Source organism: Peromyscus eremicus, chromosome 6, assembly GCF_949786415.1.
Source record: "Peromyscus eremicus chromosome 6, PerEre_H2_v1, whole genome shotgun sequence".
Lineage (NCBI taxonomy): Eukaryota > Metazoa > Chordata > Mammalia > Rodentia > Cricetidae > Peromyscus > Peromyscus eremicus.
This window is the reverse complement of record NC_081421.1, coordinates 87583667-87610965: the sequence shown is the minus strand read 5'-3', so window position 1 is coordinate 87610965 and position 27299 is coordinate 87583667. Positions and strand designations below refer to the sequence as shown.

At 44.3% G+C, this 27299-nt stretch overlaps 1 protein-coding gene across 2 annotated transcripts; it reads left to right on the top strand.

The window, feature by feature from the left end:
* Positions 1–334: 334 nt before the first annotated feature.
* Positions 335–8805, top strand: S1pr1 (sphingosine-1-phosphate receptor 1). 2 transcript variants are annotated; one of them, XR_009379899.1, is made up of 3 exons: positions 335–677; positions 2377–3850; positions 8413–8805. XR_009379899.1 is itself a non-coding variant. In XM_059266127.1 (2 exons), the coding sequence occupies exon 2, from the start codon at positions 2539–2541 to the stop codon at positions 3685–3687; it is 1149 nt and encodes a 382-aa protein (XP_059122110.1). In that variant the 5' UTR covers positions 335–677; positions 2377–2538; the 3' UTR covers positions 3688–5281. The 2 variants fall into 2 exon arrangements, 1 of the variants encoding a protein (XP_059122110.1); XM_059266127.1 differs by lacking the exon at positions 8413–8805 and having other exon boundaries at positions 2377–5281.
* The last annotated feature ends 18494 nt before the right edge of the window (positions 8806–27299 follow it).

The window sequence follows — 27299 nt, the reverse complement described above, 5'->3', positions numbered from 1 at the left end:
CCTGACCGCGTGGAAGTGGCCCTAGGGCACCGGGCCACTCGGATCCTCAGGGCTGTTGGGATCCGGGACCAGGAAGGTCCTCCACGAGACGCAGGCTGTCCTCTGCTCTCTAAGATTTTACGAAGAAAAGTTTTTCAAGGGATCCCCATCTCTAGTTTCTGAGTCCCCTCCAGCGCTGGGGACCTCGGATAGAAGGCGAGAGAGACGTGATTTGTGAGTTAGAATTTAGGGGCTGCCAGGCTCCGCCCCTTTTTCTTTCCCCTCTCTCTGCTGGTTGGGGCGGAGGGGCTCCTATTCATTTGGTTTGATTTGAGTCACTCTGGCCCAGATCTTTCTTAGAGGCTGCTTCTCAGCAGCAGCAGCAGCGTGGACCCGGAGGGGCCCCCTGCCGCTGGCAGAGGGCGGAGGAGTTCAAGGCGTTAACCCCTCCCAGTCCCTTCCTAGAAGAGCCACCCAGCCTCGGCGGGGCGCTCAGAGCCTTCGCTTTGCCGAGTGGCGCGGGCAGCCGCGGGCAGGGCTGGCCATTGGAGTGCACGGCCGCGGAGGGAGGGGACCCCAGCGCAGGGAACTTTGCGAGTGAGCTGGTCGCCGCCGTCATTCGAGGACAGCAGCAAGATGCGGATCGCGCGGTGTAGACCCAGAGCCCCGCGGACGCAGCTTCGTCCGGCTTGAGCGAGGTAGGGGGTTGCGAGCCTCTCAGGCTCCAGCGCCGGCTGCGGGGCGCCCAGGTGCCCAAGAACTAAGCTTTAAAATCGAACGAAACAAACAAAAACTTTGTTTAAAAAAAAAAAAAAAAGTGCATTACCAGGTTACTATGGAGCCCATCTTGATTGGCTTCTCCTTGGGGGCACGGAGTTAGTGAAGTTCAGAAAAGGATTAATCCCAAAATTGTAGAAACGACTGGGGGTGGGGATGGAGGGGTGGGGGAGCGCGGAGAAGCTGCTATTCATTAGAACGGAGTAAAAGGGCGAAGCTTATTTTTGGAAATCCTATAGACAAAATTATCAGGCATCACGGCAGTGACTTCCACTGCTTGAGAATGGATTGTACGATTAGGGTGGGGAAATGCGGGGTTTCGTGAACTTTTCTGTCATAGAAATGACTTCAATGGTTCTAGGTTTTTGTTTGTTTTGTTTTTATTTCATTATTATCACGTTGATCCATTACTAGGTAGTGTTTAAAGTACTTAATTAGTGGTGTGTGTCCTTCCTCTAGAGGTTACTAGTTAATGGGAGAGGAGGCAATGTTGGGGGTGTGGGGCAAGGGCGGGGATTAATAACGGTAACTAAAACGGGCCCTGAGAATTTAGCAGTATGTGTTTCTGGAAAGTAATGTGCCTGAAGCTAAAAGAAAGTGGCATGCTCGGTTATCCCAAGGCAGTGTGACTTCTCTGTGCATGCCTGTGTTGACTAAAGTCAAAACAGGCAATCAGTTCATGTAGAAACTGCGATTTGCTGCAATCTCATAGGAGGGCTTCTGGATGAATAAATACCTTTTACCTTAATAAGTTTACTTGTGTGGGGGGTGGGGTGGGGCGGAGGAGTAAAGCAAAAAAAAAATAGAAAAGAAGAAGAAGAAGAAGAAGAAGAAGAAGAAGAAGAAGAAGAAGAAGAAGAAGAAGAAGAAGAAGAAGGACTAGGCAGTTGCTTCTCGGAGGCGCCAAGCTTTCCTGTTTACTGCAGGGTCTGGAGGCCCACACCTCGCTGCGCCCTCTGACCCAACCCTTAGCACACCTGCTCCTAGGGAGTTATTAATAGGGCCCAGAAAACGACTTAGGGTGTCAAATGATCCTCCTGAAAATCTACTTTCTTGCATGGTAATTAGGAGGTGGGCTGATCTCTATGAGAAGTGTGTGTGTGTGTGTGTGTGTGTGTGTGTGTGTGAAGGGGGCAGGGGTGTGCATGTCTGCGCGGCACTCAGAATTGGCAGTTGGTGTGAGAAGAGGCCCTTGGGCTGGTGGTGAGCAAGCCGCTGAGCTGGTGACCCCTCAAAGGAATCTCAGGGTTGGAAGCTGGAGGTGGCAATACCGGGGGAAATGGTGAGGGGTTGAACGCTAGAATAGGGAGCTGTTTCCCGTTCCCATTTTGGTGGACTCAGTGACCTGAGGGAAGGTTACCCTCTTGTCAGAGTGTTCATTCTGGATAATATTTCCCCACTCTGTTCCTAAATTCATCTCTCTCGAGTGTGTTTATTTTTGTTTTGTTACTAGAAATGATAATTTGAGTTAAAAAAAAAAAAAAAAAGTCCTGCCTATGCTCTGGCCAAGTTTCCTTAAAACAAATCAACAAGAAACTGGAGCAGCGCCTTGGCCAGAATGAATTATGCTAGTGTGCTGGGCCTCTTCCCTGATTCTCTTTTCTTTGTAACTTGTTTAAGGCTGCTGTTTCGGAGGCCCTCTCCAGCCAAGGCAAAGCTACACAAAAAGCGTTGGATTGCTCACTGACCCGACCCTGCGGTAACTGAAGGACCGCTCAACCTCGCCCTCTAGCGTTCGTCTGGAGAAGTACCACCCCAGGCTCCTGGCGACACATTGCGGCTATGGTGTCCACCAGCGTCCCGGTGGTGAAGGCCCTCCGCAGCTCAGTCTCCGACTATGGCAACTATGATATCATAGTCCGGCATTATAACTACACAGGCAAGCTGAACATCGGGGTGGAGAAGGACCATGGCATTAAGCTGACTTCAGTGGTCTTCATTCTCATCTGCTGCTTCATCATCCTAGAGAATATATTTGTCTTGCTAACTATTTGGAAAACCAAGAAGTTCCATCGGCCCATGTACTATTTCATCGGCAACCTGGCCCTCTCGGACCTGTTAGCAGGAGTGGCTTACACAGCTAACCTGTTGTTGTCTGGGGCCACCACCTACAAGCTCACCCCCGCGCAGTGGTTTCTGCGGGAAGGGAGTATGTTTGTGGCGCTGTCTGCCTCGGTGTTCAGCCTCCTTGCCATTGCCATCGAGCGCTACATCACCATGCTGAAGATGAAACTACACAACGGGAGCAACAGTTCGCGCTCTTTTCTGCTGATCAGCGCCTGCTGGGTCATCTCGCTTATCCTGGGTGGCCTGCCCATCATGGGTTGGAACTGCATCAGCTCGCTGTCCAGCTGCTCCACCGTGCTCCCGCTCTACCACAAGCACTATATTCTCTTCTGCACCACCGTCTTCACTCTGCTCCTGCTCTCCATCGTCATCCTCTACTGCAGGATCTACTCCTTGGTCAGGACTCGCAGCCGCCGCCTGACCTTCCGGAAGAACATTTCCAAGGCCAGCCGCAGTTCCGAGAAGTCGCTGGCCTTACTGAAGACCGTGATCATTGTCCTGAGTGTCTTCATTGCCTGCTGGGCCCCTCTCTTCATCCTCCTGTTGTTGGACGTGGGCTGCAAGGCGAAGACCTGCAGCATCCTGTACAAAGCAGAGTACTTCCTGGTTCTGGCTGTGCTGAACTCAGGTACCAACCCCATCATTTACACTCTGACCAACAAGGAGATGCGCAGGGCCTTCATCCGGATCATATCCTGTTGCAAATGCCCCAACGGAGACTCCACTGGCAAATTCAAGCGGCCCATCATCCCAGGCATGGAATTTAGCCGCAGCAAATCAGACAACTCCTCCCACCCCCAGAAAGACGATGGGGACAACCCAGAAACCATTATGTCTTCTGGAAACGTCAACTCTTCCTCTTAGAACCAGAAGCTGTTGATACTGGGGAAGCACTCTGACTCAGTCACCCACTACCCCAGAATTTAAAAAATATCTCTTATTCTCCATTGCTGCCGGGAAGGAACTACTGGGAGCCTGAGAGAGGGAGGGAAGGGAGAATGTGCAGCCTGGTGATGCCATGATGTAGGTAGGTAGTTCTTGTGAACAATGCACTGGAAAGGGTGGAGATAAGGTCTGGCCTGCAGTGGGTTTCCTGCCCTCCCCCATACCCTGGAGCTTTGATTTTGCACTGAGCCAAAGGTCTAGCATTGTCAAGCTCCTGAAGGGCTCATCCGACCCCTTCTCAAAGACTAAGGTCCCATGAGAAAGTGTCCCTGGAGTTTTGAGCTGTGATCTTTCACTGTAAAGGCCAAGTGAGTATGTGCCCTGTAGCTTGGTAGGGTGGTGTGCATGTCCCACTCTCCCTCTCCCCCCTCCCCCTCTCTCCCCTTCTCCCCCTCTCTCCCCTTCCTCCCCCTTCTCCATAGTCTTTTACTTTATATCTTAACTGTCTGTCTAACTGTTTGGCTTCTGTTCATCAGAACGGGGTTGTGCAGGAGTCTGTTTCTTGATTGTCTGAAAATGGCAGGCTGTTGATAGGAAAGGCTATTTGCTGAGGCCAAAGTTGCCATGTAAGTTCGGTCAAGTTGTGAAGGATTTGGTAGGCCTTCTTTAAGATGAAAGTGTGTTCCTTGGTCCTCGCTCATTCCTTATTCCCATTACAACCATGATGGGCATGTGTTTGCAATGGGAATAACGAAGTCCACTTTATTTGAATTATATCAGTCATGGTCTTAAATGTGTCCTTTAGTCTGTGTGCATTCCTTATTCCCATTACAACCATGATGGGCATGTGTTTGTAATGGGAATAACGAAGTCTACTTTATTTGAATTATATCAGTCATGATCTTAAATGTGTCCTTTAGTCTGTGTGCATTCCTTATTCCCATTACAACCACAATGGACATGTGTTTGTGATGGGAATAACGAAGTCTACTTTATTTGAATTATAGCAACCAGGATCTCAGATGAACCAGGGGGAAAACAGCAGAATGCAGTGATGAGTGGTGTTAACTTTTGTAAACCAAGAGTCATTTATTGATTTCTTTCTCTAACAAATACAATGTTTCTGGCACTTTTATTGATTATTTCAGACTGTTGTGTGATCCATTTCAAACAACCGGAGGATGGTTATAGCTTGTTTAAAATACAGTTTATGATTTTTGAATGTATTTGTTCCTTTGAGGTCATCTTAATGAGTTTTTTCCTAACCTGTGTTAACATCATTGAATGTGCAGTTCTTAGGAAAGTGCTACCCTCTTGTACCCGAAAAAGCATTACTTTAACTGACAGGGAACATCAGGAATTCTTCATTTCAACTGTCATTAGCTAGTGATGGGGGTGTAAATGTTACAGAGAATAAAAATATATTACTGTTTCTTTAGTATGGTTTTTCAGTGCAATTAAACCAAGAAATGTCTTTTAAAAAATAGTATTTAATAGGTTCCTGACTTTTGTGGATCATTTTGCACATAGCTTTATCAACTTTTAAACATTAATAAACTGATTTTTTTAAAGATCCTTTTGTGAAGAGAACTTTTTAAAAATCATTCACTGAGATATCTGTTGATTATGTGGCTCTTTGGAATTAGAGTTAAGAGCAAATTTGTGGTACTCTTTAAAAGCTTTTACCTTGATAAGCTGGGGTATGGAAAAAATGTGGTTTGTTTAGAAACCACTCTAGCTTTTTCAGGAAGAGAAACTTCAATAAACTAGCATTAAAGGCATGATATGTAGAGAATAAGAGAAAAACCATCAACCTTCTAAAGACCACAGCAAATAAACGTAACCATTTGGATTTCAAAGTGCATCAGGGTGAAACAAAATTAAGTGTGATAATTCCACTTTAAAATACAACAATGAATTCTTAAATCTATTTTAAATTATGATTTAGATAATCAGTTCAAACACAACTACAAAAGCATACAACTTTCTGAGTCTTTTAGCACTCTGCTGGTGAGGAGAAAGCCTGGTTAAGAGGAGGTAATACTAAGTTACTCAGTGCCTTGTCCTTTTTTGGTTTGTCTGTTTTTAAGTCAAGGTCTAGCGGATTCCAGACTTGCCTCATGCTCACTCTGAAGATGAATGTCAACTTTAATTCCCCCGCTTCTGCCTCTTCCTCAGTGCTGGGCCCAGGTTCATGGTGGGCTGGGGATTGAACCCAGGTCCTCACACATGCTAGGCAAGCACTCTACCAGCTGAGCTACATATCCAACCTCCAAGTCATCCCGCTTTCTAGGACACCATCTTGGTTCTTATGAGAACAATATGGGACTACGCAGTATAAATTAAAACAAATAGAATACAAAGTGGGTGATCACCTCACCACCACCACCACCACCACACACACACACACACACACACACACACACACACACCCCTTTTAAAATTTTCTCAGTATTCCTGGCCATGTAAATATTTCTACTAAAATGAAGGCATCTGGGAAATGAAAGCATACAACACAAAATGATTACAACAGTCAACTCTTGGAGTTCCTGTCATCTTTACTGCAGATGAAATGGGAGTACGTTGGCGTGTTTGGCTTTCCAGCCTATGGTTACTTTTCAGAATTTGTGTTCTCTAGTGTCATTGAACATGCACAGGACAGGACACAGTTGGGACATGAAGATAAACCTCACCTACTAGAGTAGATGTCATTTCTGGGTGAGGTTAACTGTGGGAAACAGAATGTGTTCACTAAGGAAACCTTAGGTCGTAACCTCCAGCTTCCTGAAGGAAATGCCAAAAGTGCTCAGAAGACAAAGGGCTGGGAACAAATGAGAATGTCTCTACCCATCTGTCTGCCGAGGCGGAAGGGGTGACTTCATGTTCCACTCACTTCCTCGAGCTTTCGTTACAGGCTCAGGCATAATGGAAAAGTGTGTCCATTTTGTTTTGGTGGATGATAAAACTGTGCTTTTGGTCTTATCTCCAAGCACAGGATGACTCACGATATCAGAACAGATGGGAGCTCCTTGATGACAGGTCAATATTCTTGCCCACCTCTGAGCACAGCATCCTGTGGACGTGCTTTCTTCCAGCGCCACCAGGCAGTGAATCTCATTTGGAGAAAGCTGGGCAGTTGTAGATGTGTGGAAGTCCCAGTTCTAGTCAAGATGCAAAGGCAGAGAGGAAGGAATCTGGGTTTGTGTTCTACCATGTATATCCGATTTTAATTGAGTGTACTCTAAGGAGTGAGATGAGAAAATCCCTTCATGATTGACTACATATATATACATATACATATATGTATATACACACATACATACATATATATATTAAAATATATGCATACATAGCTGGGGGTGTAGCTCTGTTGGTAGAGAGCTTGTCTAGCATACAAAAGGCTGTGGGGTCCATCCCCAGTAACACATAAACCTCATGTGGGTGTGGCAGCAATCCCAGGAAGGAGAAGTAGGAAGGTGTTCAGTTAAATATTGAGTTTGGAGCCATCCTAGGATATGTGAGACCATGTCTTTAAAAAAAAATGTAGTCTTGTTCAAGAGACGTGAGAGGCCTGTGGAACTACTTAAGGTTTTTGTGTAAAAATTCAATTAGTTCTAAATATCAAGAAAGCTACAAAATGACATTGCATAGTATTTGATCCTCAACGTTCAACATTCTTCACATCACAGAGCATTATCCAGGGCTGTTGAGATGGCGTAGGAGGTAAAGACTTGCCACACAGACACAGGGGCTTGAGTTTGGTTTTGGAAGCCCTTTAATGGTAAGAATTGGAGCAGGAAGTGGTGGTTCATGCTTACAATTTCAGTAAGTGAGAGGCTGAGGCAGGAGGAAAAAGAATTCCAGACCAGCTTTGGCCAAGTGACAAATCAGAGGCCAAACTGGGCTATATGAGACTCCATCTTAGAAAACTAAAACTGCTGCTACCAAATACTGTGATACTATTAGGAATTTAGAATATAAGTGCAAGGTTTAAATTTATGTGTCTGTGCTCAATACATACTCGACTCTGTGGAGTAATATTGACACGTTGTCTGTAATGTCCAGAATCCCCGTCTTCCCCCAGTGTAAAAAGTCTGCTTATAAAGAGCATCATTTAGTCCTTTTGAAATTGTGCTGGTTTCTTCTCTGGACACTGCAGCACACATCTTTTCGGTACTTCCCAGACAGCGCTTCTTTTAGACTTTGGACCCCTTTGTCCCCATGCTCTGTCACTGAGATGGCTCACTTCTAAGCATCTGTTTGGAGCTGCTACTCAGAAAGGAAGACTTCAGACGAGTGATGGGTGCTTCTGGGAAATGCTACACAGTGAGGACTGGGGAATCCAGTAACTCTCAGTGGTCGCAGTCCCATGCTTCATGGGAAAGCAGGCCATGGTGCTAGAGCGGTCCCTTTTAAAGCATTCTATGTACAGAATCGCTAAAGAGTTTCTTAACAGTCACTGGCTCAGCAGCTAGGGCATATCTATAACCCTAGTACTCAGGAGGCTTAGACAGGAGGATTGCTGGGAGTTCCCATTCCCATTAAGAAAACACTAACAAAAAGTCACTGGTTCAAAAACTAATCTCTAACTAAAAACTATTCTAATATATATGGTAAGTATTTGCAGTGAGTTATTGTAGTTTCTATGTAATGGTGTTATTCTTTTTATATAACTAACTAATTTATTTTATTTTTTTGAGACAGGAACTTGTATAGCCCAAGCTGGCAACAAACTTATTCTGAATCTGAGGCATGCACCATCACGCCTGGCTCTAAAATTTTGTTTTTGAGGCAGGGTACAATATAGTCCAGGATGGCCTCAAATTACTTGAAGACGGGCATGAACTTATGACTTTGCCTTGACTGATCAAGTTCCAAGATTACCGGTGAGTGCTACCACACCCAGTGAATGCAGTGCTGAGATGCAGAACACAGGACTTCCTGCGTGCTAGACAGACTCAGACACCGTACCAGACACTCTACCAACTGAACTGTATTCTTTTTTGTTTTTTAGATGACTCATTCCATTCTTCTCATCTGTGGTGTTTTTCCAAGGGCACCTAACTAATTTTATCAAACTAAATTTGATCTCATTTATTTTTAGAGTTGATTTGTTTGCATTTTTCCCTGAATAGTTTCTAAACATATTGAAGGAGGAATTATAATGAACCCAAAACAAAAGAAAGCTTTACAGACTGGAAATATCCTTTCCCTGTGAACACTGTAAGTAGGGTTGGCGGAGGGCTCTTTGTGTGCGTGTGTGTGTGTGTGTGTGTGTGTGTGTGTGTGTGTGTGTGTAGGTATGTGTGAGGGGGGTAGGGGTGGGGAGACAGGTATGTAAATGAGTCTTTTGAGATAGGGTCTCATTCTGCAGTCCAGGCTGTCCTTGAATTTACTGTAGTCCCCCTGCCTCAGCTTCCTGAGTACTGGGTGACAGGTGAGGGTTACCCTGCACAGCACAGTAAGTTCCTGAAGATGAGAAATCATAACAAATTGCATCATTTCCCCCACGCTTCCTTTGTACCTCTCTGATGTGCTTCACATCATACAAGGAAAAGGACTCAGCTGAGCCATCTACACACACCTTTGCTTTTAATTCTGTGCTAACTGAATCTAGACTCATCTTTCAGAACATTCCAGGAAACAAGACAGGTGCAGGTAAAAACTTTCAGAGTGTCTATGTACACACACAAGAGAGTTTTTCCTGGGCATGGAGGTACATGTTCAGAGCAGCTAAAGTAGGAAGGTTATGAATGATCTTATCTCAAAAAAGGTTTTTTTTTTTTTCTGGAGGGAGGGGTAGTCAGGGAATATGCTCAGTGTACAATAAATATATGTCCAAAATTTTTAAAAAAGAAAAATGCTTTTAAAAAGACACTAAAGCAAAATCCAAAAGAGGGGAAAGAAAGCAAGTCAAAAGAGCTGGGAAGACAAGAGTGAGATGGTATTAGAAAAAGAATTTGTTCAGTCAGTTCAGTCTTGTCTTTTTCACAATCCTTGATGAAAGCTAGAACCAAGAGCCAGGCTGGTCCCTGAGGGAAATCCGTCTCAATGCACCTTAGCCTTGATCCCTGTGCTTGCTTCTGGCCTTTGGATTCCCATGGTTCCTATTTTCCCCACGTTCTCTTCTTTCATTCCTTTGAGATCTCAAAGATTAACACTCAAACTTAGCTCTGTGTATAGGCATAAGCAACAGCCCAAAGTGAGTTGTGGATCTGAGGGTTTAGGAATGACTGGATTGTGTCCTGTTGAAGCTTCCCCACACTCCCAGCATGCACCTTCCTTGTTGGTGATACCCAGCCCACACAGAATACTACTCAGTTACTACTAATTCTTTCTGTTTTTTGTTTTAAGATTTATTTATATGTATACAATGTTCTGCCTGCATGTATGCCTGCAGGCCAGAAGAGGGCACTGGATCTCATTATAGATGGTTGTGAGCCATCATGTGGTTGCTGGGAATTGAACTCAGAACCTCTGGAAGAGCAGTCAGTGCTCTGAACCTCTGAGCCATCTCTTCAACCCCACTACTAATTCTTTTAACAATCTGTATGAATCTCAAAACCATTATGCTGAACAAAAAAACAAAACAAAACAAAAACAGTCTCCTGCTGCGTAAGCCCCTGAGGTGAAGTCCAGAAAAATGCAAGACTGGGGCTAGAGAGATTAGTCCGTGGGGAAGGGTGCTGCTCACCATTCTTGCCAAGGATCTGAATTCGGTTCTCAGTACCCATGTCAGGTGGTCCACAACCCTCTATAATTTCAGTTTCAGGGGGATCCAACACTTCTCTGCCTCTGCCAGACTTACCCTCATATGCACTCATATAATTAAAGACAATAAAAAGATACCTTTTTTTAAGAAGGAAAGGAAAACCAATGTATAGAGATCAAAAAGAGCATGAGCAGGGACCCAAGAAAGGGAAGAGGAAGGATTTCTAGGTTGTTAAGAATGCTCTATATTGTATCTTTTTCCTTAAGGAGCATTGGTTATTTGGATGTATATACCTGCCTAAAATTATCCAACCATATTCTAAAGACAAATAAAAGTTTTAAAAATCCAAGATGGCTGGCTTCTGTTTCTAAGCACAAGCTCAGTACAGGGTCTCCTCTTAGAATTCTGGAAAGATTCCATGGAGTTCAAGAGAATGTGGCAAACGTCCCAGAATAGTCCATAGAAGAGCATGTGATCTCTTTGTATTTATCTCATGCCCCAGGAACAAACCATTAAAATACTAAATAATCATGACCCGATGGCGCTCTCTTACTTCCATAGGATGAGAAATTGGCTTAGCCTCACTGTGCGTAATCCCTGGAGAATCTGTGTGTGGGTTGGAAGAGTCTAGGGGTACAATGAAAGTTTCACAATAAAAAAAAATGCATTGATGTTCAGATTCCACTCTTACGACTTTATAAAGGGCTATAAACAATCTTAAGAAGAACACAATTTATAGACTGGTAAGGATGCTGAAGTACATTAGCATTGGAAACACGTACAGAAGTATCCCAAACCATGGCCACACGAGCAAACCTATAAAAAGCGTTCAGTCAGATAAGAGCAGCTCCCCGAGTGTAAGCTCTACATGGGTAGAAGTATGGGGCAGAGATTTTAAGGGTAGAGAAGTCTACACAGACCCCAGGAATGTTGTCTGCCTGTCCTCAGCCAGCTCTAGGTGTAGTGGAACAGAAGTGACATGTTTCAGGTGTTCCACAAGTCCTGGGACAGGCTGATTAGATCTTAATCAGGACCAGAAACAGGAAAGAAGGGGAAATGCTGCCGGGATCTACAAGGGGATGGAGAAGGCAGTAAGCTGCTTGCTTATCTGCTTCCTGTAGGGGAATCAAAGCCATGGTGTGGCTGACCTTCCTGCCCCCACCTCCTCCAGCTCTACTGTCCACTCTCCCACTCATTCAGCAGGAATGCCTGGCCTGGTGGTGTGTTGTGATATGGGAAAAAATGATTGGCAGGGACCTTGGCTTTCTAGAATGTGCAATATCTATTGTTTCTGTTCTAGTGCTTCTGTGGCCTCTTCCCTTTGAGTAAGGGATGATGACATGGCAAGAAACACTTCTTTTTTTTTTTCTTTCAGGAATCTATTCACTGTCCTATACTTTCTCCAGTATTTTTAGTTCTGCAGTATTTCACTTAGACAGTGTGATTAGGTCAGGCATGGTGACTTATGCTGTAATCCCAGCACTCAGGAAACCATAGCAGAAAGAAGCCTGGGCTGCATAATGAATTCTCCAGGCCGGTATGGACTACTGAGGAAGAACCTGTCTTTAAAAACCAAACGGAATGCTGGCTATATGGCTCAGCAGGTAAAGGTTCTTGCCGGGTGAGCCTGGGTTGGACCCCAGGCTCCTATGTAAAAGTGGGAAGTTCTCTCCACTGACTCCAGTACAGCGTTGTTCTCCAAGCTCCACGTGTGTTACGGCCCGAGTGCCCACAGACACACACAATGCACGTGCATGCACTAGTAAACAAAGTGTGCGTGATGCTGACAGCTTCCATCCCCGACTCGATTTGACGTGTCTCAATCACTTTACATGAGCTGGAATTACGTCATCTGGAAGAGGGAGTTACCGGACACGGTTGTAAAAATCAGTATGGAGATTTTTCGGGTTGTTCGTGGTCTGTGTGATGAAAAGCATCTGGTTTCTGTTAGATCAAAGTGTTTTACATGGTTGCCAGTTTCTGCCTCACCTGAGTGTGCGCTTTTCTTCCTGTGCTGCTGCTGCTGCTGCTGTGAACTAGAACCATGCAGGTTGTAATGGGCAAATCAGGTCCAATTAAGTCATTTGAGCGGCTCAGGTGGGATCCTTATCCAACTTGGATATAAAATATAGGAGATAAAAGTGTAACTTTTAAAAAAGATTTATTTCATTCGTGTGTGTGTGTGTGTGTGTGTGTGTGTGTGTGTGTGTGGTCTTGTGTCTGTGTGCATGTACGCTCGGGCCAGAAGAGCAGAAGAGGACGTTGTATCCTCTAAAGCTGGAGTTACAGGTGGCTGTGAGCCGCCTGACATGGGTGCGAGGAATGGAACTCACATCCTTTGGAAGAACAAGAAGCTCTTAACCACGGAGCCATCTCATCAGCCACTAAAATGCACAGCTTTTCAGGAGAGGAAGCGTGGCATGTGCTTTTAGTGATCAGAATTATGATGACGTGACTCATGGAATGGAAAGTCATCGAAGAATTTCAGAGATGTGCCTCAGTAGGTCTCTTGTATGCTTCCTGCTCAACTCCACCAGCACCCCAGGAGCTGTGAGCCCCAGTTCCGTGCTCTAACTGGAATGAATGTGAGCTGACCGAGTTACACCTGTTAGACTTGGTGTTTGTAGGTAGGGTCCTACTGTGTATTGAAGGATTGAAAGGCTTCTGCCTCTGCTGCTCCTAAGAGCTGGGATTACAAGATGCATCACTATGCCTGACTCCATTTGCTGCTTTTATCTCTTTATTTCTTCATTTTGAAACAGAGTCTTGTGTGTCCCAGGCCAGTTTACAACTTGCTATACAGCTGAAGATGACCAGATGACCTTGCAGGAGAGCACCACCACACCTGGTTTATGTGGGGCTGGCATTGAACCCCAGGCTTCCTGAATGCTAAGCCAGTGCTCTGTCTACTGAGCTGCACCCCAGGCCCATTTGCTATTTTTATGATTTTTTTTTTAAGAATGCTAATCACTCAGGTGTCTGCACCTCTGTGACCAGCCCTGCCCCTCAAAGTGAACCATCTCCTTGGGGGTGGAGTGTCTTCACGGCTTTGTACAAATGAGAAAATATTTATTTCTAATTTCAGAGTTTCTCTCGCTCCTGTCTAGACACTTCAGATAAAAACAAATTTAGATCGCCAGTAAAGTTATGTTCTAAAATAAGAAAATATTTGTGAGAAATCACTTATAAAAACATGAGCTATCAGACGCCTGGAGACTCCGCTCACACGGCTTCTGTGGTACCAAAAATAGAGGTTGGTTAGCTCACATGCTGTTCTGCCTCAGCAAGCTGCGTGTGGCCACCTGCAGAGAGAGCCCCTGGTTTCTCTTCCTTGTCTTAGATGCCAGTCAAGGCAGCTTTGAGAAAAACACAGATTGTCATATGCCTTTCTCATGTGGAAGTGAACTAGGGTATCAAAGAAGTCTCCCTAGGTTGTTCAACCTGAGAAACACGTCGTCACAGGCTCAACAGGATGGTTTAGAGGGCGAAAGTGCTGGCCATGCAAACCCAGTGCCCCAAGTTCAACACCTGGAACCCGAGTTCAAAACCTGGACTCGGTGGCGTTCGTCGTTGTCCCAGCACACCTACTCAAGACGGGAAACAGAGGCAGGAGAATTGCCCTCGGGTTGGTGGGCCAACTCTTCTGAGGAACTCGTACAGCAGCAACAAAAGACTCTGCCTCGATGGGGAAGAAGGAGAGAACGCATTCTCAAAAGCCTGCCTCTGACTTCCACGTGTACTCTGTGGTACAGGTGCACCTGCACACACACCGATAATAATAATCAAAATTTTTGAAAAGTAAGTAGTAGTTTGCAACAGTTAACTGGATATTTTTACGTCATTACCTTTTATAGTTGGTGAGAGAGGGGGGCTGTGCATAAGTCTGTGCAGGGCCCATGTATGTATGCATTCACACGTCTGTGTGCCTAGGCATATGAAGGCTGGAGGTCAATGCAGGTGTCTTCTCCAATTGCTTTCTACCTTATCTTTTAAGACAGGTTCTCTTGGAGCAGAACACAGTTTCGCTTTCCTGTGACCCCAGTGCTGTGGGGGTTGAAGGAAGGATAGTGTTGAATCACTGAGCCCCAGGTTCAGTGAGAGATCCTGTCTTAAAGGAGAAGGTGAGAAGCAACTGGAGAAGGCACCTGCATTGGCCTCTGCCTAGCACATATGAACACACACAGAGCAAATTCAAAGCGAGCTTGAACAACTGAGTGATAGTCTGTCTCAAAAATAAAAAAGACCTATAAGATGGCTCAGTGACAAGGGGGCTTGTAGCCAAGAGTCACAACTGAGTTTGAGCCCCAGGCCCTACATGGCAGGAAGAGAAAACAGTCCTGTAGGCTAGCCTCTGATTTCCACACATTGGCTGTGGCATGAGTGCGTGCAGTCCCCACAGAAATAAATAATACATGTAGACAAATTTCTAAACAGTCTTATTAAATAAGAAACACAGAGTCAAATACAGGGGTAATAGCCGAAGAGATCAGAGAAATAGCGAATAGCCATGTCTAGTCTTAGCTTACCACCATGCAGTAGCTTGCCCAGAGAGAGCTTCTTCCTGTCTAACCTGCACTTTTATTGCCTTCCTGTTCTGCCTTCACATTGGCTCTAAGCCCAGCCACATGACTTCCTCGTCACTGCCTGTCTATACAGACCTCCAGGTCTCTATGGTTGGTACTGGGATTAAAGGCTCATGTCCTTGACCACACAGAGACTTTGCTTGCCATGTGATCGGATTAAGGGCGTGTGCTACCACCGCCTGACTTCTGTTTTATGACTCGCTATGACCTCTGATCTCCAGGCAAACTTTATTTATTAACAAATAAAATATTACATTTCAGCACAAATAAAGTATCACCACAAATACATACATACATACATACATCTTAAAAAAGAGTATTTTGCTTGGATGTATGTCTGTGCACCACGTGTGTGATGGTGTCTGCGAAGGCCAGAAGAGGGCATCAGATCCCCTGGAACTGGAGCTATGGATGGTTGGGAGCTGTCACTCGGGTGCTGAGAACTGAATCTGAGTCCTCTGCAGGTGCAGCACCTAGATGAGAACACTAAAAACAGATAAATAAAAATAAAAGACACCTTCTGATTTTTTTTTCCTAGCCCAGGGAGGTACTCACTGTCTGTATATTGAAGGGACACAGAGAACTGGCTTACTGAAAGTCTCTCCACAGGAAATACTCCCTCTGGAAAGACCGAATAGTCTTAGTCCATCCAGGTTGTGAGTCAGTTAAAAATGGCACTTAGTAGCTAGATATCATGGAGTTCGCCTTTAATCTCAACACTGGGAGGCAGAGGCAGGCAGATCTCTGTGGGTTTGAGACCAGCCTGGTCTACAGTGAGTTCCAAGACAAGCAGGGCTACCTAGTGAGACCGCGCTTCAAAACAAACAAACACAAAGAACCAAAAATGTGCTTCAGATAAATGGCTGGTGACGACTGTCATGAGTGGGCTTTGTTGCTGTTGAAACTCTTCCTCATTGACATAGTTAATGACTTTAAAAAAAAAAAAAAGACAGATTCTTGCTATGTAGTCGAGGCTGGTCTCAAACTCATGATCCTCCAACCTCCACATGCATACCTATACATACCTAAATCATAAATAAACATATGGGTAGATGGATAGCCATAGGTAGATATATAGACACATAGACAGAGATCCCTGGATTTTCCTGTCCCCCCTTGAGACATTAAATTCACTTATTTTTCTTTTTATTCTTTTGAGGCATAATTTCCTTGTAGTATGAACTCTAAACTGTCTTTTAATTAAAAAAAAAAAAAAACAAACCCGGACCAGATATTGGGGTAAATGCTGAAAGATCAGAGAGACAAAGGAACAAGCTACAGCCACCACCTCTTACCTCACCAACTCCTCAGGCTGAAAAAGCCTCCTCAGCTGAAAGGCTTCAGCTGAAAAGGGGCTCTAACCAAAAAGCCTCTGGCTGAAAGGGACGTTCCTGTCTCCTCACGCCTTATATACCTGTCTCTGCCCAGCTACCACTTCCTGGGATTAAAGGCATCTGTGGTACCCAGTACTGGGATTAAAGGTGTGTGCCACCACTGCCTGGCTCTGTTTTCTCTCCTAGACTGAGTCAACCTCATGTAGTCCAGGATGGCTTTGAACTCACAGAGATCCAGACGGATCTCTGCCTCCCAAGTGCTAGGATTAAAGGTGTATGTGCCACCACTGCCTGGCCTCTGTGTTTAACTTAGTGGCTTGTTCTGTTCTCTGATCTTGAGGTAAATTTTGTTAGGGTACACATTATATCACCACATTTCCTTACGTATCTCAAACTGGCTTTGAACTAATGATCATTCAACCTCAGCCTTCCAGATTCTGTGGTGGGATTATTGAACCATGTGCCACCATATCATATCAATTAAAAATTATCTATGCAATGAACAAAAATGTCTTCAGTCACAGTTCTGAAGGTTTCAAGTGTAACTTTAAAAATACACATTTTTTATTTGTGGTATGTGTGTGTGTTTGTACATGCACGTAGGTGCCCTTGAAGGCGAAAAGAGGGCATTTGACTCATTGGAGCTGGAGTTATCTGCAGATGTGAGCCGTCTGCTGTGGACTTTAGGAAGTGTCTCCAGGTTCTCTGTGACAGCAGCAAGCACTCTTCACTGCTGAGCCCCAGCATAAGATCAGTTTTCAGGGATCATCTCCTTTCCTCATAATGTGGTAGAAGCAGAGAGGGAGAAAGAGCGGAGTAAAGAGAGGGCGAGAGAGTAGACAGACTTTTTAAAAACCTTTTGTGATTTTGCAGTTCTCAAATTTCCTTCTCAGAAACAATTCTTTCTACATGATTTTTGTCTAGCAAACACAATAAACCTATAGGGAATATGGAGGAATTTAATACATACTGAAGAAGAAAAAAATAGCTGCAGAAATAGCTTTCATTTGACCTTCCTGCTGTACAGTTGGGTGTGGTTGTTCAAACCTGTTCTCTCGTCAATCTGGAAGCTGAGGCAGGAGGACCACCACCAGTGAGAGATTAGGCTGAATTTTATAGTGTATTCCAAACCAGCCTGGTCTACAGAATGAGGCTTTCTATCAAAAATTCAAAACCCAAAGCAAAACAAAAAGCCACCATGTGATCAAATATTGTGATGTGCTCCCTGGAGAGGGTGGTTTTCAGGCCACCACAACTGCTTCTGGTCTCGTTGAGATTGAGTCCTGGGACCACAGCTGGAGTTCCTTGTGCTTTGTGGAAGTCTGATTCACTGAACTGTGTGTGTTGTTACCACAGTAAGTTTACGTTAGACTTTGCGTCTCACTATCAATTAAGAATGCACTGGTGGGGAATTCATATTTGGAGCTAAGTCAATCAAAATAATGTTTTGTTTTTGTTTTAAGTTCCTTCCTTCCATGCAGCTTTCATTCAAATCTACCTACAGGAAGAAGACGACTTGCCATACAAAGGAAATTTCCACATCAGGGGTCACTATAGTTTCTCTGTGTTCTAAGCTACTCACATTCTTTATATCTGACTGTATGGATTCTTCTGGAATTTGGAGGAAATCCATGGCATTCACCCTTATTACAGAGGCTATAATACCATCCTAGATAGAATAAACAAACTTGGTAAAGCATGGTTTCTCCTTTCCCAATTCCTTTTTTGGTAAAGCACAAATGGAGGGTGCATCTCTGGTTCCCATGTTTTGGAGGCAGCAGGGTGTCCAGAGGACTTGTGGCCGTCCCTTGGAATAATCTCTCAGATCAAGGTCATTCACATTCCAGGGCTCTCAGTAGGCATCACTGACCGCCCAAGGCAGAGTTTTGCTTGTGAGAGAATGAAGAGGCCCTGCCAAGGTTCAGAAGCAGAAACAAAGCTTAAGCCTCTTAATGTGATGAACTAATACAAACGTGTGAGCACACAAGCTCTTTCCCACAGAAGTCCCCAATACAGGGGCCTGGCATGCAGGCTGACAACCAATGTCCACCAGGAATCAGAGATAGGGAGAAAGAACAGGAATTCTGAAAGGAGCCAAGTTACGAACTTTAGGGAAAATAAGAATCTATTCTGATTAGCTTTGCTAAGGCAGGAATCTCTATGGTTATATTTCTTATGGAACTGAATATATTGTCACTGAAGAGAATCGAAGTAGAAAACATGTACTCTAGGCAGGCTCTGTCTAACTTCTGCTTTAAGTAGGCTGAACTATTCCCCTAGACTGTGACAATGGTTCCAGAGATTTTTTTGGTTAATTAACACACCCTAGCAAAGGGCATTTATAGAACATACAGGACACAGGAGGGACTGAAAAGCAATGGTGGAATTGAACACGGCCTCTGGCATGCCCTGATTCCTGCTGTAATGCACTGGCCTCCCAGACAGTGTGAGGCCACTGTTGTTTTGTCCCAACGTCCCTAAGGGCAGAACAGACAGTGAGATCAGCTTCCTGAATAAACCTGCAGGCCCTTGCAACCAGTGGAAGAACCTTCAGGAGGTTCCTCAGTCTGCTTCCATGTAACTTGTCTCTGCTTATTTATCCAGTATAACAGGATTTGGAGCAGCGGTTCTCAACCTGGGGGTCACAACCCCTCTGGAGGTCAAATGAACCTTTCACAGGGGTTGCATATCAGATATCCTGCACATTTACGATATCAGATATTGACATCGTGATTCATAACAGCAGTAAAAATTACAGTTATAAAGTAGCAACAAAAAGAATTTATGGTTGGGGGTCACCACAACATGAGGAACTGTATTAAAGGGTCGAAGCATTAGGAAGGTTGAGAACCACTGATTTGTAGTTTCATTTGGACCTAACAATTCTGAACCACAGCTACCTTCAAATACCTCTTAGAACCAGGCAGAGAACTCACTGGAATGATGCAGGGAGCAATGAATTTGAGAATAAATGCCTAGCCCAGTGGAGAAATCTGTTATACACCTCCACCTCTTATCCCTGCAAGCCAGGCCTTTGTGATCAGTGAAAAATGTAAATCCAATATTTCTAGGTATGTCAAAGGGAGCTGGGGTTTGGTGCCTTATATTCAGATTTTTGTTTATTTTGTATTTTGTTTACGTGCTTCGATTTTTGAGATAGGGTCTCATATAAAATAGCCTGGTTTCAAACTCAAAATACAGCCAAGGATGACCTTGAACTCGTGGTCCTTCTGAATGAAGTGGTGTGAACAGTAGCAGAAAGGTCCTTAGGGATCCTACTTTGCCATCAATAGAAATTGGTGCAGCTGAATAAGCTCTCAGACCTGAGTTATCCACCCAGGATTCCACTCTGGGTACCAAGTCAGTCCCACATAGGAGTAGGTTTTTTTCCTAGAGTGTAACAAGCATGGTGTGTTGGGAAAACAGACTAGCTCAGGTTCTGGGGCTCTGTGGATGAGGATTCTTCTTGGCAGGTATATATAATCATCAGAGGCTACTGCATATCCCCATAGGGTGCTCCAGTGCCTAGATTTCCACTGAGTGGTGGTAACAGGCACATTAAAAAGCAGTCCTTCTACCTCTTGAAAACATGCTGTCCTAATGTATTAGCATGATGGAAAAACAACACAAGTAAAGGCATGATGCGTGTGATATACTTTCCAAGTGTGAATCCCCCTCCCACATTTCTTTCTAAAATTTCTTTAAAAGCTTAGAAAATATGTTGACAAAGTTTTCATAGTGCCAGAGGGTACTCCATAGGCTGGTGGAGAAGAAAGGTCGTCAGTGATCTTGACTGAGATGTGGACCCTGTGTGTCACAGTACTAACCGTACAGGTTAAGATGTGCCCACTTGCAATAGTGGACTGACTGTTACGGGGGTAACCACAAACTTTCTGATTGGATATAAGTCCTATTCTCTAGCAGACAGATCACGCCTTGCACTGACAATTTGTTCAAAAGCTTCATGGACATGCCAAATGGCCTTCTAAATATTTATGTTTATACCTAGGTCAGTGCAGCTTTCAGACTTGCTAAGAGACGCCTTTGTTTGCAGTGGACAGTGGTTAATGACAAGACTCATAGCTGGTCAATGTGCTGTATACTCAGCTCAAAATGGGACATCTTTATCAACCTTTCTTCCCTCCCCGCAGTGGTCAGTGACCACTATGGGAAGAGGGCATGAAGAAGTGCTGGAGGAATGGGTGGGGAGGAGTGTTGTGAAATGCTGTCTTCTGGACACGACATAACCATTGCACTCAAGAACCCACAGCAGCTGTGGTTAACATGCACAAGATCTGTACAAGCTCAATAGGCCCTCATGGGTCTGGGAGGGGCTTGGGAGACCCCACCCCTCCACGAGGAGCTATTGCCAGTTAATGGTTGTTGGTGGGGGATGAGGGTGAGGGTGGGGAGGAGTCCTTGTCTTCAGAGGAATAGCTACTGGTTATTTGCCCATGCTCCAGTAAAGAACCCCCACACCAATGCTGATCCAAGTGGCCCTAATTAAACCCAGGGACTCCCTCCTCCCATCCCACAAGACTTGAAAGTAGGAGAGAAACTTGTATGGAAGAAGGGTTCAGCCTGAGTGGGAGGAGGAATGAGAGTTGGTAATGGGTGAGTATGATCAAAATACATCACATGCATGTAAAAAATTCTAAAAAACTATTTAAAGGAAGCATGTCATCGGGTCTGATTTTTCCCATTCCAACTCACTACATACCGTGCTTCTGTGGAGGGCATGTTACTGTCTGTCTCCTGAGCATGCACAGTCAGGGACTAAAGAGGTTAAATAACTTCCCCTTAGAAACAAGACCAAGATGACCAGTGAAGCTGAGGGCTTGACTTTTTCTTCCATGAGGAAGTTGGAAATTTTTCCTTTGTCTTGGACTCACAGAATGTTGATGTTAGAAGGGACCTCAGAGATCTACATATCCAGTAGTCTCATTGTAGAGATAAGTGGCTTTCACTGAGTTAACTCTTCCTCTCTCTCTTCCTGCACGACTTTAAAACCAGTCATATTAACAAAAGCAGTGATCACAAATGAACTGTTTTGTTTGTGTTGTGGGTGACACTTCTGTTGTCACGCTTCTGGCCAGACTGCTCAGATCCAGCCAGATTTTCTTTGGAACCTTGGGGCCCATGGCTTGCAAGTCTTGGGACTGACAATGATTCTGCCCTGGCTGCAGTGTGACTGAGTTTAGAGAGAGCAGGAGATCAAAGCTGAGGGGTGTGGTGGGCGCTGCTGTAGATGAGCAGATGGTGGTTTCTGACCCAGCATCTCACCAGAGGCTGGAAGAGAAGGCTGTAATTTGAATAGATGGAGAAGTCTTGTGGCTTCTGACATCACTGGAAATCTAAGAAGGGACTTATTTTTATGCAATTTGGCCCATTTTGTTTTCTTAAGCCTTGATTGCACAAAGTTTTTTTGACCTTAAAAAGTGCTTATTTCAGTTAAAGTACTGATTAGGGTTATGACTTCCCTTTTCCAGAGTCCCCCTCTCCTTTCCGGGACTGCATTTTGATTCTCCACAGAGTTCTTTCTATGGCTCCTGTGACTTCTTTCTATCCAGTCAATTATTGGCATTTGAATCTAGACATACAGTAAGTACAGCATCAATGTTGCCTTCCTAGTAAAATCAAGGCAGCAGGAAGGGTCTTTCTTTTTTTTCTCTTTGTTTGAGGCAGACCTTGAACCAGCGCTAGGTAGTTCAGGCTATCCTGAAGCTCACAACCATTCTGCCTCAGCTTTGCAAATGCTTCAATTGTACCACACCTAGCAGGGAAAAACTGTTGTCTTTTGTTTTTCCTTTTTATATATATAGACTTTCCTTGTATATATATGTGTGATATATACATATATGTGATATATATATGAGATATATATGACATTTTGTGCATGGGTGCATGCGTGTGTGCATGCATGTGTGCTTGGATGCATGCACGCACGTGTGTGTGTGTGTGTGTGTGTGTGTGTGTGTGTGTGTGTGTATTAGGAATCTGGTTACCACAGAAAACATAAAACTCTTTACTGTAAAATAAAGTGAAAGACAGAAATATTATTAGAGTTTCCTCCATATGAAGATTTTATCTACTTAAGAGAAAAATACATAAAAACAGCAACAAATCACAATGGATCATTTTTTCTAAATCTTGTTTTTGAGTCTTGAAAGCCTATTTGAATTTGAAAGCCTATTTTTGAATCTTGTTTCCACTATACACTTACTAAATGTGGCCCAAGAGAAATTATTACACCTTTCTAAATTCATGTCTTCCTTCCTTTCTTTCTTAAGATTTATTTTGATTTTTGTAATCAGTACCTGTGTGTTTGTCTGTGTGGCTGGTACATGCACGGTACAGTTGCCTTTAGAGGTCAGAGAAGACTGCCTGATCCCATGGAATTACAGATAGTTGTAAGCTGTGCAACGTGGACGTTGTAAATTGAACTCTAATCCTCTGAAGCGCAGCAAGCACTCTTACCAACTAACCCATCACTCCAGGCTCTCCCTTCCATCCTGCTTTCCTTTCTTTCTCAATATTTTTGTTTGATTTATTTGTTTGTAAGTATGTATGTGCTCCATGGTGTACATGTGGGGGTAGAGGACAACCTGCAGGAGTTGGTTTTCTCCACAATGTGGGTCATCAGCTTGGATGCAAGTATTCTTACATTGAGCCATCTCACTGCCCACCCTATCACCCCTTTTTGGAGATAGAGTCTTATGTAGCTCAAGTTGACTTTGAACTCTCCGTGTAGCTATGTGTCTTAGTGTAGCTAGAGAGGCCCACAGTCAGGACAAATCTCTTATCACCTGCCAGTCCCACAGCCTCAGACCCGACCAATATAAACACAGAGACTTATATTGGTTACAAACTGTATGGCCGTGGCAGGCTTCTTGCTAACTGTTCCTATATCTTAAATTAATCCATTTCTATAAATCTATACCTTGCCATGTGACTCGTGGCTTACCGGCATCTTCACATGCTGTTTGTCCTGGTGGCGGCTGGCAGTGACTCCTTCTGCCTTCCTGTTCTTTCTTTTCTCCTCTCTGTTAGTCCTGCCTATACTTCCTGCCTAGCCACTGGCCAATCAGTGTTTTATTTATTGACTAATTAGCAACACATTTGCCATACAGAACATCCCACAGCATCTTAGTTCGGGTTCCATTGTTGTAAAGAGTCACTCTGACCATGGCAGCTCTTATAAAGGAAAACATTTAATGGGATGACTTACAGTTTCAGAGATTTAGTCCATTATTGTCATGGTGGGACATGACAAGAGGTTTAGTCCATGACCACGCTTATGCAGACGAGGTGCTAGAGCTGAGAGTCCTACATCTTGATCAGCAGGCAACAGGAAGTGGTCTGAGACACTGAGTGTGGCTTGAGCATATATGAGACCTCAAAGCCCACCTCCACAATGGCACACTTCCTCCAAGGTCATTTCTACTCCAACAAAGCCACACCTCCTAATAGTACCACTCCCTATGAGCTTTTGGGGGCCAACTACATTCAAACCACATTATGCATGACTTTGAACTTCTGATCATCCTGCTTTTGGCCCCTAAGTGCTAGGATTATAGGCATGAACCACTACATGTAATTTTATGTGGTGCTGGAGATCAAATCCAGGGTTTTGTGCTACCGGCTGTGCTATATGCCCTGCCCTGCATTCATGTTCTTACCTATAAACTAGTGATAAGGGTACCAGCTTCAAAGGCTGTTAAAAGAATTAAATAGGATCATGCTTTTCAATGTCTGAAACAAGACAGATGCTGAGATGTTCATCACTCATTCCTTTTGCTTATGTTTATAGGATATTTACTATTCTGCACACAGTCATGAAGAAAATAGACTAAACTCTTGCCACAACCATTTCCTTGTCTCCTCCTCTCCTTCCTCAGATGAGCACCACTAAAGCCAGACCACATAGGAAGACTATTCTTGGTCTTTCAAAGAACCCATTCCTTTGGAGGTTCTACCAGTCAACAATGACGTTTTGTGCTTAGACTGTCTTTTTCATGAAAGCCGAGGGTTGGGACTGCAACTTTTATCTATGTTACAATTTGGAGGTGCAAACATATGAATGTTATTTAGTCTAAAGTATTCTGGATTCCCTCCCAAGCCCTTCCTTCCCGTCTAGGGCTGGAGGGAAATACTATGATGTAAACAGCCTGGATAGACTCATCCTTTGTGGTGGTGCAGGCCTGTAATCCCAGAGCCCTGGAAGCTAAGACAGGAGGAATTGTGAGTTCTGGACTAGCTTTGGTTACATATAAAAAAACTGCCTAAAACAAACAAACAAAAACTCAACATAAAATACAATCCAGCTGAGGGATATAGGTCAGCGACCAAAGCCATGATTAGCATGAAGTGAGGTCCTGGGTTCAATCCTCAGCACACAAGAAAAAGAAACGCTGTCCTAGACAGGAACTGCTGATGTAATCTTCTGGAGAAAATGTTCCTCTGCCACCCTTTTCCCTCCAAGAGCCTAGAGCCTGGGGGAAGGACTGTGCTTTATGCAATGCCCTGGTGGGAGGGAGGAGTTGAAATCCTCAGACTGTGCCCTGCCTGCCTGGGCTGGTGGGCCCTTGTTTACTTGTTGCTACTTGCCCTGCAGGCGTTTGTGGCTTCTTCTGTGTAAATGTGACTTGGGTTTCCTGGCTGGGTTTGGTCAAAACCCAGCAACTGGGCCCTGGCTGACACAGCCTGCTTTCCATCTTCCCTGGGCTGGAGATATCAGAAATCTGGCTGGCTTCTGCCAGCCACCCCTGCCTCCGAGGACTGCTCTTTTCTCATCCTCTGATGTTCTGCTTTGTGTTAAGGACAAGGAAGCAAGCAAAGTTTACTGAGAGGTAAAGAGACCGTTCCCTACAACCAGGAGGAGTTTCTCAGTCCCTAGGTTTGTAAAGGAGCCTGTTGCACACCAGGCCACTCCTGTTCAGTGTCTTCAGGGAGATTTTTCTAGTCGTAACCGCTGTTGTGCCTTCAAAGGAAAGCTTTCCGTACCTGGGCCAACCTTAGAAGGGCTAGGGAGGGACCATTAGACAGCCTTCACCATTTGTATCTGTGGTGGTTTGAAAGAAAACAGCCCCCAAAGGGAGCGGCACCATGAGAAGGTGTGGTCTCATTGGAGGAAGTGTGTCACTGTGGGGGTGGGCTCTGTGGTCTCTTTTCTCAAGCTTCACTCAGTGTGACAGTCAGTTGACTTCCTGTTGCCTGCAAGATGTAGGAATCTCAGCTTCAGCACCGCATCTGCCTGCATGCTGCCATGCTCCCTGCCATGATGACAGTGGACTGAACCTCTGAAACTGTAAGCAAGCCACCTCAATTAAATGTTTTATTTATAAGAGTTGCCGTGGTCATGGTGTCTCTTCACCGCAATAAAAAAAACCTCAAGACAGTGTCTCATTCACAATAACAATCCCCCCCAACAATTATTTTATTAACAAAGGCAAGTTTAGTCTGCCTCGCCTCATCTCCCTTTTTTCCTTCCCTTTTCTTCCCTTGTGTGTGTATGTGTGAGCTTTGCTTGATTGTTTTTGAGACATGATCTTACTTTATAGCCCAGGCTAGCCTCAAACTAACCATCCCACAAAGGGCAAGCTTTTGCATCATATCTTCTTACAGGCTGCACCTGGTTAAATCTTAGTGACAAGCAGGTGGCCTCCCACCCACACATATTCCTGGAGTAGAACCCTGTGATCTGAAGTCTCTAAGATCAGTTGTTAAAGTACTAATACTCCACAGAGCTGCTCACCAAATTCCTTTATCTAGTGTGTGTGAAACTTGGCTTTTAGAAAGTCTGAAGGCTTACATTGCTCTTCTCCTGTTCTTCTGGAGTCAATTCAAGTCTTCTCCTGGGCAAATTGTTGCCTAAGGCAGACTATTGCAAAGAATCCTACCCAAGAAACAAAAGGAATAATGCATTTTAAAACTTAACTTTTTGCTCCTGTTACAAACTGTGGCTGTGGGCTTCTAGAAACCTGCTGCTCAAGGGCTTTAAATGACTGGACTGTATGTAGACATTGGTGGTCTTGAAAACTTCTCTTGCTGTGCAGTGATATGGAATTGGTGATGGGTACACAACTTAGGGTCATCCCTTTGCTTATTGGGTTGGTGAAGTTCATGGTCTGCAATACGTTTTGAAAAGCTTCCTACCTGACACTCAGGAGAATGTTAGGTCAGAAGTGGGCTAAAGGCAGCTCAAGATAATTTGATTCTGGGTCTGCAACATTTTCTTCATTGAGAAGTTCTACCCAGCCTTGTAGAATCTTTAATACAGGTACAGCTCTTTTTTTTTTTTTTTTAACTTTGGTTCACACTAAAATTCAAAATGGAAGCTGGGTGTGGTGGTGCACGTCTTTAATCCCAGCACTCAGGAGGCAGAGGCAGGTAGATGTCTGTGAGTTCCAGGCCAGCTTGGCCTACAGAGCTAGTTCTAGGACAGCCAGGGCTGTTGCACAGACAAATCCTGTCTTGAAACAACAGCAACAACAACATAAATTGATAAATAAATAAACCGATAACTAAATAAATGAATAATGGAGTCATTTGTGCTGAAGTCCCATTAAGAGTAAAACTAAGCTGTTAGAGCTTTGGAAAAGTAGGATTATTTAGTTTTAAATGACCTGACAGTGAAGTTCCCCTTACACAAAAGAAATAAGCTTACCTCCTCCATTGTTCCAACTTTAAAACACTCACGCCATTTGATGGGATGAACTCCTTTCGTTTTAGAATTAAATTAATTTCAGAATTAAAAATAAAGTCATCTAAGATTTTTAAAAATACTTGTTTTTACTATTTTTAATTATGTGTAAGTGTGTGTGTCTGCGTGTGAGTATGTGTATTTGAGTGCAGGTGCCTGTGGAGACCAGGGACATCAGATCACTGGAGCCAGAGTTAGAGATGACACTCGGGAGCTGTCTCACGTGGGTGCTAGGAGCCAAACTTATGTCTTCTGACACA